This window comes from Mycena indigotica (assembly GCF_014461135.1).
Source record: "Mycena indigotica strain 171206Taipei chromosome Unknown Mind.scaff0002, whole genome shotgun sequence".
In the NCBI taxonomy this organism is placed as follows: Eukaryota; Fungi; Basidiomycota; class Agaricomycetes; order Agaricales; family Mycenaceae; genus Mycena; species Mycena indigotica.
The window spans coordinates 4,420,429-4,432,479 of record NW_023503001.1 but is presented as its reverse complement, the minus strand read 5'-3'; the positions used below and the strand labels follow the sequence as shown (position 1 = coordinate 4,432,479).

At 48.4% G+C, this 12,051-nt stretch overlaps 3 protein-coding genes across 3 annotated transcripts; 2 read left to right on the top strand and 1 right to left on the bottom strand.

The window, feature by feature from the left end:
• Nucleotides 1-93: 93 nt before the first annotated feature.
• MIND_00245000 (TPK-B1-binding domain-containing protein) lies at nt 94-2,779 on the top strand (the record flags this gene model as incomplete). The annotated part of the gene is made up of 11 exons (XM_037359332.1): nt 94-165; nt 217-228; nt 275-319; nt 373-444; nt 494-1,068; nt 1,116-1,723; nt 1,826-2,027; nt 2,073-2,145; nt 2,199-2,291; nt 2,338-2,593; nt 2,652-2,779. Exons 1-11 carry the CDS (start codon nt 112-114, stop codon nt 2,777-2,779), a joined length of 2,118 nt encoding a protein of 705 aa, XP_037224427.1. The 5' UTR covers nt 94-111.
• Nucleotides 2,780-5,919: 3,140 nt separating this feature from the next.
• On the bottom strand, nt 5,920-8,721 carry MIND_00244800 (Calpain catalytic domain-containing protein; the record flags this gene model as incomplete). Its single annotated transcript, XM_037359331.1, has 14 exons — nt 5,920-6,454; nt 6,502-6,514; nt 6,563-6,653; nt 6,702-6,734; nt 6,782-6,955; nt 7,106-7,159; nt 7,214-7,251; nt 7,302-7,660; nt 7,706-7,719; nt 7,768-7,811; nt 7,862-8,049; nt 8,094-8,167; nt 8,216-8,462; nt 8,516-8,721. The coding sequence occupies 14 exons, from the start codon at nt 8,719-8,721 to the stop codon at nt 5,920-5,922; spliced, it is 2,070 nt and encodes a 689-aa protein (XP_037224426.1).
• Nucleotides 8,722-9,834: 1,113 nt separating this feature from the next.
• MIND_00244700 (Family S53 protease) lies at nt 9,835-11,879 on the top strand (the record flags this gene model as incomplete). Its single annotated transcript, XM_037359330.1, has 8 exons — nt 9,835-10,098; nt 10,154-10,520; nt 10,569-10,633; nt 10,708-10,842; nt 10,893-11,092; nt 11,142-11,279; nt 11,332-11,779; nt 11,829-11,879. The coding sequence occupies 8 exons, from the start codon at nt 9,835-9,837 to the stop codon at nt 11,877-11,879; spliced, it is 1,668 nt and encodes a 555-aa protein (XP_037224425.1).
• Nucleotides 11,880-12,051: the final 172 nt, after the last annotated feature.

Below are 12,051 nucleotides of genomic sequence, written 5' to 3'. Positions count from 1 at the left end.
AATCTGTGATACCGCCAATGATTTGTTTATACCCTGCATTCGGAACAAAGGTCCGATGGAGTTCGGAGGATGACTCCGGTTGATTGAGCGTCTATTTCCTCTCTCTTCACCATGTACAATAATGACCTTTCCAACCCAACGACATCCTCATATTCCTGGCACCAGGTACTTGACTAGCCGCTCATGAAACGCAAAATGCTGACTCCAAGAGTGAAGTCTCACGATCAAGTAGCAGAATGGCCTCGTGGTGCAACGTGTTCTGACCATCGCTTAGGCCACCGTTCTACTCTTAATCCCACACTCGACGACCGAGGCGGATGTATGTAGCGGACGGCGGCTATAGGCTTCGTGAATGCTCATTGAGTCTGGTAGATTCATGTTGAAATCGAGAGCACTGGACAGTTCATCATAGCTGGGCTTCACGGGCAGCCGCCTATTCTTAAGGTGCGTCGTCTGCTGTTTCCTCCGGTAACACTCAGCGAATGTACGCCAGGGTCGTCTATATGCCCCGGTGGATGGCAATGCATCGCTGTGGCAGCTTGAACCACTGACGCGTTCACGCTTATCCGCCCGTGAGCGAACCAATTCAACTACATCAACTGCCTCCTCCAATTCTGGGTCTTCATACGCTTTCGTTTCGGATAACGAACTGTCTAGCAGCTTTGTTGCTTCACTGGAGACCTCTGATGTCGAGGATGGATCAACGGGCGAAACTAGCCCCCGTAGAATCCAATCCCACCCGGTCTCGCGGTCCGTTTCTCCAGGGCGTGCTCTACAAAGTCTCACAACTTCATCTTTCTCGTCGCTGGAATCGTTGCATTCACGACACTCGCGTTCTGGCCGATTACTGACAATTCACATCGAAAAGAAGAATTCAAGCATCTGGCCGTCACTCATTGTGGGGCCGGCCCCAGACTCGCTGTCTCCCTCGATCTCCAACACTGTTGTGTTTGACGCGAGCGAAGAGCTGGAACATCAATATAATATGGATCCGACAAGCCTGACGCTGATAGCGCAGGAGCTATTAGACATCCAAAAGAACAAGGAGGAGGCTTTTGAGTACTTTCTGTCAGTCTCTTGACTCGATCATGGAGTCTTTATTGACGAACCTCCAGGCGTGCATGGCACCAGTCCCACTCACCGACGGCTACCATAAAATTGGTCACCCATTACGTTCCGTTGAAGACAACAGTTAGTTTGCCTGAAAGCGAGAAGCCTGCGTCAAGAGGGACTATATTGTACTACGCCCAATGTTTGGGCAGCGACAGCGGACTTGCACAGCTTTACCTTGAAGCTGGTCTCCTTCATCTGGAAGGATTGGCTGCAAGCCTGCTCACGTCTTCTGCTTCGAGCCTCGCCTCTCTTCGAGTGCCTATCCCCGTCCAGTCTGCTGACATAAGCGGGACGGAAGCCTGGAAGAGAGATCGCGAAGCTGCAGCAACCTATTTCGAAAGAGCTCGTCTCCTGCAACCGAGCCTCGATATTCCCGTTTTGCCGCCGGCAAACTCACGTGATCCCTCTGAGCACCTGGAGATGCCCTCAATTGACATACAGGCTGCTTTCTACGCAGATCCCATGCACAAACGCAAACCCAAAGAGTCGGAGTCAAGTCTATTCGGCAATCGCGACTCCAAGTTGTCGGATGAGTACGACAATACGTGGTATCTTTATGTTCCGGGGTTGGTTGGAGCTGGGACTGCGTTACTTGTTGTGGGAGTTATTAGTGCGTTGAGCTTATCCTCGTGGTCAAGACGGAATCAGGGGTCGTAGTTTGGGTTGCAGCCAAAGTTGGTTTAGATCGGCTTGCCATCTGTATATTACTTAGCATTTTCCTTGATGACCACATGGACTGTCGACTTCCTGCTTCCTCAGACGACCACCATAACAACAACACGCGCTCTTATCGTTCTGAACCAGCCGTTCTCTAAAGCCCTCTTTCTAAGAGTGTGGAACTCGTCGCAATGGCGGTGTTGTGCAGATGGTGGCGCTAATCGCCTCTTCGATATTCTCGGTGAAGAACGCGTATTGTAAGCCAGGTTTTCTCAACGAGAAACGCGTCCCAACTCTACAAGCTATCTGCCCCAGCTTATCAAAGGCGATTTGGACTCTCTGCGGCCTGATGTAAGGAAATTCTACGCGTCCAAGGTGTGTGTGCCCAGTTGTTGCGGTTGCAACTGTGAGATGATGACATTTTTGAGGGAGTTCCAATCGTTGGAGACCCCGACCAGGACTCGACAGACCTCATGAAATGCATATCTGTCATCGACGAGAAGGAAGCTTCGGAAAATAAGGTCGACATTCTATTGTCCTTCATATCCTTGACCAACCATCGTGCAGAAATACGACATTGTCCTCCTCGGTGGGCTTTCAGGACGATTGGACCAAACGATACACACCCTCTCGTATTTGTTCAAGCTGCGGAAGACGAGAGAACGTGTGTTTGCAGTCACGGACGAGAACGTTGGCTGGGTGCTAGATGCTGGGGAGCATACGCTTTCCGTAGACCATTCTATCCTCGGGCCTACATGCGGGTTGTTGCCTGTTGGCGTTGATTCAACCATATTATCCACGAGTGGGCTTAGATGGAATCTTTGTTGGTCTTTCTCAGTCGCGGCATTTCTCCACCTCTGATGGGTTTTTTTTTTCTATAGCACAGCAGGAATCGTCGTTTGGTGGTCTTGTCTCTACGTCAAACCATCTCGTGCCCAGCGAGGAGAGAGTGTGGATTAGAACATCGCGTCCTATTTGGTGGACAGCAGAACTTCGTTTGCTTACGTAGACACTCATAATTTGCCACCCACCGTCATGCCAGAAATCAACATTTTGTACTTCGCTGCAGCATCCACTGCAACTGGACTCAGTCAAGAGTCTCTTTCCATTCCACAAGACTTGCGTCTGTCGGATCTAGGCGAAGTGTTGATCTCTCGACATGGCAAAGCAACAGACTTGAGGAAAATTCTGGAGGGTAGCCAATGGAGCGTTGATGCCGAAATGGTTGACGATCCCGCATCGATTGTACTGCGTGGTGGTGAGGAGGTTGCGGTAATTTGTCCTGTTAGCGGCGGGTGAGATAGTGTCTGTCAGGTAAGCCACACACCATTCTTGTCGCCGCGTGTTCATGAGCGATAGTGACTTGCGGGTGACTATTCGATGTTTTGACTCCGGAGTCGTCATCTCCGTTGTTTCGCTCGTTGTTATAGCATTCTGCGCGCGTGTTCTAATTTTGCAACCTTACAGCTCCCAACTTGAAGCTTGACGTCGACTTCACTGATTTTGTGGATTTCACTCTGCTTTCGCCAACTCAATATTGTGGCGACTGCTTTAGCCAAATTTACTCCAGGATTCTCACTTGCCAGCAACGGCTATATGCTTTCGACAAGTTTAAAAATACTTTCGTCTCCACCGATCTTCGACTTGCACATGTTGATGGCAAAGATGTCTTGTGCAGCACGCAGACTCGAGATGTAACGCGTGCTCCCTACAGTATAAAAGACCGTTCGAAAGGCCTTCATTTCCTCGTCCAGCTTCAGCTCTCGTTTGTTTTCAGATTCGTGGCGCAATGTCCCTTCGAGTCGCGTCTCTCTTTATCGCGTCATTCGCGTCCATAGCGGCTGCCGGTCCTGCTTTCCAGAACTTTGTCGTTCAGGAAACTGTCCGTGCTGTGCCTGCCGGCTTCACCAAGGCCGGGATCGCCCCCGCCTCCCAGAACATCAACCTTCGCATCGCTTTGCCTTCCAAAGATTTTGCTGGTCTTGAGAAAGCTTTGTTCGACGTCTCCACTCCCTCCAGCTCTAACTACGGAAATCATCTTTCGAAAGCCGAGGTTCTGTCTCTAGTTTCTCACTAATAATAGCATGTTGACGACTTCGCTAGGTCAACGCATTCCTGGCTCCTTCAGACGCGGCAGTTGCTGCTGTCGATGCCTGGCTCGCCTCACATGATTTAATTGCCAACCGTTCTTCGTCTGCGGGTGACTGGCTCTCGCTCAATGTCCCCATCTCCAAGGCTAATGAGATGTTGTCGGCCAAGTACGAGAATTTTGTTCACAGTGCCTCTGGAAAGACATACGCCCGCACACTCTCTTATTCTCTTCCATCCGAAGTGGCTGATTTCGTGGTTCATATCCATCCTACTACCACTTTCAACAACCCCCGGACCTTGCGGCCTGTTATTTCCGCACCTAAGCCTGGTATCGTCGCTGATGCTACACCGGCTTCATGTGCAACCACGATCACCCCAGGTTAGACCTATCCGCTGTTGTGTTTGTGAAACTGACATTATTTTTAGCCTGCTTGCAATCACTATACGGCATTCCCAAGACGCCTGCAACTGAGAAGTCCAACTCGATCGCAGTTTCTGGTTTCATCGAGCAGGTACGCAACTGTTCGCGCCACCCACCGATAACTCCTAATCTATCATCCAGTATGCTAATCAAGCCGACCTCAAATCTTTCCTCAAGTCCTTCCGCACTGACGTCTCGTCTTCGACCACTTTCACGCTCCAGACACTTGACGGGGGTTCGAACCCACAACAGAGTTCGAAGGCTGGTATCGAAGCCGTATGTTCAATGTCCCCTTTCGCAGCAAATACTCAGTCATTGCTCAGAATCTTGACATCCAGTACACGATCGGTGTTGCCACCAATGTGCCCGTCTTTTTCGTCTCTGTCGGAGAGAACTTCCAGGACGGAGATTTGGAGGGCTTCCTCGACATTATCAACTTCCTTTCTGACGAGGATAATGTTCCTCAAGTCATGACTACATCATACGGCGAAAATGAAACGGATATGTCGAAAGCTCTTGCTTTGTAAGTTCAGGCTGATGTTCCATCACCCATCGTTCTCACAATCTCTTCAGCAAACTCTGTGAGGCGTACGCTGGTTTCGGGGCACGTGGCTCCTCGAACCTATTCGCATCAGGGGATGGAGGTGTAGAAGGCGGTCAATCGCAGTCATGCAGCAAGTATCAAGCCGCATTCCCAGCCGGTTGCCCATTGTAGGCTTACTTTCAGCTGACATCTGGTCATTACTGATGAACCGCTTTTAAGCCTCACTGCTGTCGGCTCTACCCATGGTATATCTCCAGAAACTGGGTCTGCGTTCTCCTCGGGCGGTTTCTCCAACTACTGGGGGACAGCAGACTACCAAGCTGATGCCGTCGCTGCTTTCCTCAATGCGCAGGGCACCACGAACAGCGGCCTGTTCAACGCTTCTGGCCGCGGATACCCCGACGTCTCTGCTCAAGGCGAAAATGTCCAAATCGTCTCTGGCGGCTCTAAGGGCGGTGTTGAAGGCACCTCATGTTCCTCGCCGATTTTCGCCAGCGTTATTGGGCTCATTAACGACAAACTGATCGCTGCGGGTAATCCGCCTCTCGGATTCCTTAACCCGTGGCTGTACGCTAACCCAGGTATGCTGAACGACGTCACGAAAGGCAGCAACCCTGGATGTGGCGCCAAGGGCTTCACTGCCCGTGCTGGCTGGGATCCAGTTACCGTGAGTTGAACATGTGCAACGCCGCATCTTACTAACGGATCACTTAGGGCTTGGGCACGCCAAACTTTACCAAGATGTTGGCTGCTGCCGGTTTGTAAAGCATGCTAAAAAATTTGGGCTATATGTAGTGTTATCATGTAATTTATATATATTGTGCAATTTTGGACTTAGCTGAAAATTCCACAAGAAACTAGCCTATCCTCACTGCAGATTACACTCTAATCAAAAACTGAATTGAGTTCCACACTCACCCCTCTAATAGCAAATTCACAGTCTGACTGCCAGATCAAGAGAACATGGTATGCATATAGTAGGAACACAAACTCAATGATTTAGAATCCTAGTACATCTACTCAACCATAATTTAATTTATATTGTACTTGAGAAACTGACTGCCAGCCAAGTACTCTTCCTAGCCCACTATGTTCACTTTGATTTCATGTTTGCACTAACAAGTGCCAGTCCAGCAAATGAAGTGCCTAGTTCAACATGTCTCAGTTGTCCACTGATAGTTGTTGGTGCATGCTGTTTTGTGTAAACACGGAGGCCAACAATGACTGTACCACTGTCTCCTGGGTCCTTTACATCATTGACACCTGGTGGTGTTGGCAAGACCTCTAGAAGAGGGGCAACAACTTGATTATTTGAGTGTTCATCACCAGCACTCTTCCCACCCATATCAGCTGTGACTGAGATGACTGGTCCAGGATCCTCAGAAGGAGTCAATGGTGGTGCAATGATAGTTCCTAAGGAATCAGTGGAGCCACTACTAGTAATGGTTTCAACAACAGTAGTGACTGTCTTGGATGTTGTTGTGGATGGGCCCATAATTGGCACTTGTATTGTTCCCAGATGATGTGAAGCTAGAGATAGCTTCAAGGCAGCTGCTTTTGCCTCAAGTTCAGCTAGAGTCTGACCAGCTAAAATATTTGGTGGGATAGGTAAGCTAGAAAGTTCTGATCTGTAATCTGGTGAACCTAACTCAATAGTGATAACAATACTACTCACTCTAACTTGAAATCTTTAGATAATGTCAGCTTTTGGAAAGAAGAGAAGAAAGACCACTAACTTGAAGCAATAGAGCAGCTAATGGCTCTTTCTGTTAATACTCTGGTTAATTTACGCTGATCCCAAGTGTTTGATAGTTCTTCAAAATAGTCCTGTTAACAAAAAATAAGTAGCAAGAGCAGAAACATTACAACACATACATCCTCTCGTATTTTTAGCCTGTCAAGCCTAACCTAAAATATGTAATGCTCAGAGGATAGATAGCTGAGAAAGTACATACATGTACAACATATTCACCCTGTTCAAGATCCACCTCAAGATTGACACTACGGGACCAATATTTTGCATGATGATTGGCCACAGCAATTGGTTCAGTTCCCCCCTGCTTATAGAGGATAAAGTCAAGTGACCACATTGAGAGACCACTGATTTCCTTGAAGAATCGTGTATCAAGCTGAGAGAGAAACAATAAGGGACTTGGTGGATTTTGGCACAGATATGCTAACTGTTAAGTAAAGATGAGACATAAGAGATCTAAGAGAGCAGATAAAGATGACTTGCATGAAATATCACCAAAGCTCCATGCAGCCAGGCCTTTACGTACAGTCACTTCAAGCCATTGAGAAGACATAACCCAGGTAGAGTCAAATAACATAGTCTAAAGATAATATTGAGTATCAGCTTCAACAGAACTATGAAAGTGAGCACATACTCGATCAAGATTTGACCAACTGGCCAAGAAATCCTTGTCTATACTCATTGTTATGAGAGTATAACAAAACAAAAATAAAGCAACATACATTCCATCACAAACTGTCCATCATTGCCAAATGTATGTCCAAGCTCAGGAAGGATTTCAAGCCACTCTTTTGTCCACTCTTTTGAGCCATCTGACCATGGGCCAGTCCATTCACTTTCACCCCATGGGTTTCGAATAACCAGAAAGCGCTTGCCTCGAATTTCTTTTGCTTGCAGGATAGAATAAGAATGATTTGCTATAAGCCCATTGATTGTTGCACCCCAGTTATTGTTGCGTGATCCATTAAGCTGGCCAAATTGACATCCAAACAAGCGATCTTGATTGGCATTGACTAGTTCATCTTTCCAGAATTGATCACGATCAAGAATATCCTGACATGGGATAAGACTGGAAACAGCACTAGAAGACAGTTAGGTAATAATCTAATATATCATAAGGTCTTACCCAGTCATGTCTTCCTGAAAACTTAGTTAGCTTGGAAAGCTTAATATCAAGTCTAGACATACAATAGCCTCACAGGCTTCTCCACCTTGAAGAGCTGCATAATCACCTACATTTATTATAGACAATTTGTCAGAGACAAATCAGTATTTGGCTTACCATGGAGTTTTGCATATGCTTTTTCAAAGAGTGCAACCCAAGTTTCACCCTCTGTAGCTGACCTTGCAAAGTACAGTGTCTTGGTGCCCTTGCGTGCCAAGTCATTGTAGCGGTCCTTGTCCTTGTGAAATATATCCTTCTCATTGTTGCTGAGTTCTTCATATTTAGGAATTTTTGTGTAGAGCAGACTAAAATTTTTGGCAACAACCCAAGATGCAAAAAAAAAACATACTCATCAATCACTACACTGACCCAGCGCATATCACGAAAGAACACAAAGCCATAGACCCCAACTTGTTCATCACGCTGAAAGCGTGATAATCTATAGTCAATTTCACAGAAGAAAGTGCTTACTGCAACACATAAGCTTTTAATCAGATTGGGCTTGGTTGCCATAGTTGCCAGCGCAGACACAAACCAACAATCTCCAAGAGCTCCTTGGATGATATCACTGGAGCGGGCACCATCCACAAAGAATTGCGGATTGTCGAAAATCTCGGTGACTCGTCGTACATCAGATGGGTTGAAAGAATTTTCGGGAGACATTGAGAGGCCATGTAGACAGAGATTTCTATCATTCTCGAGGTCGAATTCAATGTCACTGGGGGTTACGGTGAGTGTTTGAGTTAGATGAGCGTCGTCGAACAGACAAACCGAAACTTTCGGTTCTTTGATCGACATTCTGTCGCGATGCGGGAAACCTTCAACTTCGACTCGCTGAGCACCTTCTCTAGCTCCTCAGTGACTAGAAGACCAGTTTTATCTGGAGGCTGTTCGAAAGCCGCTGGCCCCGCGGGTGGTGAAGGCGAGGCAACTGCAGTGGTGGTCTTTTTCAGAAGTAGGTAGTTCAAGACAGACATGGGGGCACGTTCAATTGTAACCATATGTCAGTCCATATATACCATCCGAGTAGCGCCAGAACAGCTTGCGCATCCTTGACAGTGACCAAGCGCCAATCTGCTGCTCGCATCCCGCACCAATTGCAACATTGAGAGCTCTGAAACGATTGAACCATGCTCCCGCGGGACTCGCCATGCAACGATAGCTGGGTAATGTAGTATTACCTGCATTTAGTTCCACATAACATTGAGAGCTCGATTGGGGAGGCAACTCATTCTGAGCCGACCTACAGTGGTTATAACCGGTCTATGCTGCGTCAGAGACCTCAAATTGTCCGACGTGACAAAGGTTTTTGCTCGCACTCGGGACCAGTGTGAGGTCAAGGTTGATGGCATCCGTCAATGTGCAACGGGCGTTAGGCGCTGACGGGCACCGAGTAAGTAAGTAAGAAAACCCAGGTTCCCGAAGGCAACAGATCCAGATGACTAAGTAAATGTGATGCTTTCCTCACCCTGACATAAACTCAACTCCGTCCTATTCAACGCTTCTGGCTGTGAATGCCCTTAGGCTGATGGCTTTGCAGTGCTCAAGACGATCTGGACGTTTTCGTCTTCATGACATGATTAGAATTGGTTGATGCCCATATCGATTGTGGTGGTGAGGAAGTTGTGGGGTGGGTGAGATAGCCACAACCCCGCTCTTGTCAACCCATATTCAATGAGCGACTCGGGTGGTGGCTTTCGATTCTTGACTTCGGAGTAGCCGTGTCCGTTGCTCTACTGACTGTTATAGCCATTTTACGCGCGGCCTCGGCACGGATGCTCGTGTCTGCTCGTCTTCTATATTTACGACCACCAAACTTGAAGGTCGAAGACTTGCTCCGCTTCATTTATGGATTGCAAAGTTGACTCTGCTTTGTCCAACTTGATATATCTGCCACTGCTTTAGCCATACTCACTCCGGGAATCCCGCCTGTGGCCGACAGCTACCTCTGTCAAAGTTGAGAAGTATCCAGATCTTCGACCAACCTCGAAATGTAGCTCGCGTGCTGCCTAATACAGTATAAAAGACTGTCGGGAAAGCCTTCATTTCCTCGAGCTTCAGCTCTCTTTTGTTTTCAGATTCGTGGCGCAATGTCCCTTCGAGTCGCGTCTCTCTTTATCGCGTCATTCGCGTCCATAGCGGCTGCCGGTCCTGCTTTTCAGAACTTTGTCGTTCAGGAAACTGTCCGTGTTGTGCCTGCTGGTTTCACCAAGGTTGGGATTGCCCCCGCCTCCCAGAACATCAACCTCCGCATCGCTTTGCCTTCCAGAGACTTTGCTGGTCTTGAAAAGGCTCTATTCGACGTCTCAACTCCCTCTAGCTCCAACTACGGAAACCATCTTTCCAAAGCCGAGGTACTGTGTCGAGTCTTTTACTCAATAATTAACAACACATTGACGGCTTGTTCAGGTCAACGCATTCTTGGCTCCGTCTGACGTGGCAATTGCTGCTGTCGATGCATGGCTTGCCTCGCATAATCTGATTGCCAACCGTTCTTCATCGGTGGGTGACTGGCTCTCGGTTAATGTCGCCGTCTCCAAGGCCAACGAGATGCTATCGGCCCAGTACGAGAACTTTGCTCACCGTGCCTCTGGAAAAACATACGCTCGCACACTCTCTTACTCTCTTCCATCCGAAGTGGCTGATTTCGTGGTTCATATCCATCCTACTACCACTTTCAACAACCCCCGGACCTTGCGGCCTGTTATTTCCGCACCTAAGCCTGGTATCGTCGCTGATGCTACACCGGCTTCATGCGCTACGGAGATCACCCCAGGTCAGCCTTAGTACACACTACTTTGTGTCAAACTGACCTTCTCTTCAGCATGCTTACAGTCGCTCTACGGCATTCCACAGACACCTGCCACCGAAACATCCAACTCGATTGCAGTATCTGGCTTCATCGAGCAGGCATGCAAATGCCTGTGGAACAATCAATCCTTACTTACTGACTCATCATCCAGTATGCCAACCAGGCCGACCTCAGGTCTTTCCTCAAGACCTTCCGCCCTGATATCTCATCCTTGACCACCTTTACTCTCCAAACACTTGACGGGGGCTCAAACCCGCAACAAAGCTCAGAGGCCGGCATCGAAGCTGTGAGACCAATAGCTCCTCTCGCGCCAAAAGACTCATCCTCATTGTTCAGAACCTTGATATCCAGTATACTATCGGTGTTGCTACCAATGTGCCGGTCTTCTTCGTCTCTGTTGGAGAGAACTTCCAAGACGGGGACTTGGGGGGCTTCCTCGACATCGTTAACTTCCTTTCTGACGAGGATAATGTTCCTCAAGTCATGACTACATCATACGGTGAGAATGAAACGGACATGTCGAAAGCACTTGCTTTGTGAGCTGATGTTCTTATCGGCACCCGTGATTTCTCACATTCTTTTCAGCAAACTCTGTGAAGCATATGCTGGTTTCGGGGCTCGTGGCTCCTCTATCTTATTTGCCTCCGGAGATGGAAGCGTAGAAGGCGGTCAACCCCAGCCGTGCATCGAGTATCAAGCCGCATTCCCAGCCGGTTGCCCATTGTAGGCTTACTTTCAGCTGACATCTGGTCATTACTGATGAACCGCTTTTAAGCCTTACTGCTGTCGGCTCTACCCATGGTATCTCTCCAGAAACTGGGTCTGCGTTCTCCTCGGGCGGTTTCTCCAACTACTGGGGGACACCGGATTACCAAGCTGATGCCGTCGCTGCCTTCCTCAATGCGCAGGGCACCACGAACAGCGGCCTGTTCAACGCTTCTGGCCGCGGATACCCCGACGTCTCTGCTCAAGGCGAAAATGTCCAAATCGTCTCGGGCGGCTCCAAGGGCGGTGTTGAAGGCACCTCATGTTCCTCGCCGATTTTCGCCAGCGTTATTGGGCTCATTAACGACAAACTGATCGCTGCGGGTAATCCGCCTCTCGGATTCCTTAACCCGTGGCTGTACGCTAACCCGGGTATGCTGAACGACGTCACGAAAGGCAGCAACCCTGGATGTGGCGCCAAGGGCTTCACTGCCCGTGCTGGCTGGGATCCAGTCACCGTAAGCCGATCACTTATCCAAAAAGTTCATTACTTCAATGATTACTTAGGGATTGGGTACACCCAACTTCGCAAAGATGTTGGCTGCTGCTGGCTTGTAGAACGCGTCCCTCACTGCCAGACAATTTGTTAGCATAGGCTGAAAATGTCCCTCGATATTTTGCAATCCGTTACGCTCGGTTCAGTTAAGATCATGGGTGCGTTAGCGTTAATAGTCAAGTGATATATCCAGAGTCCACGATTAAGTTTCGGCTTTTGTAAACTATTAGTAGA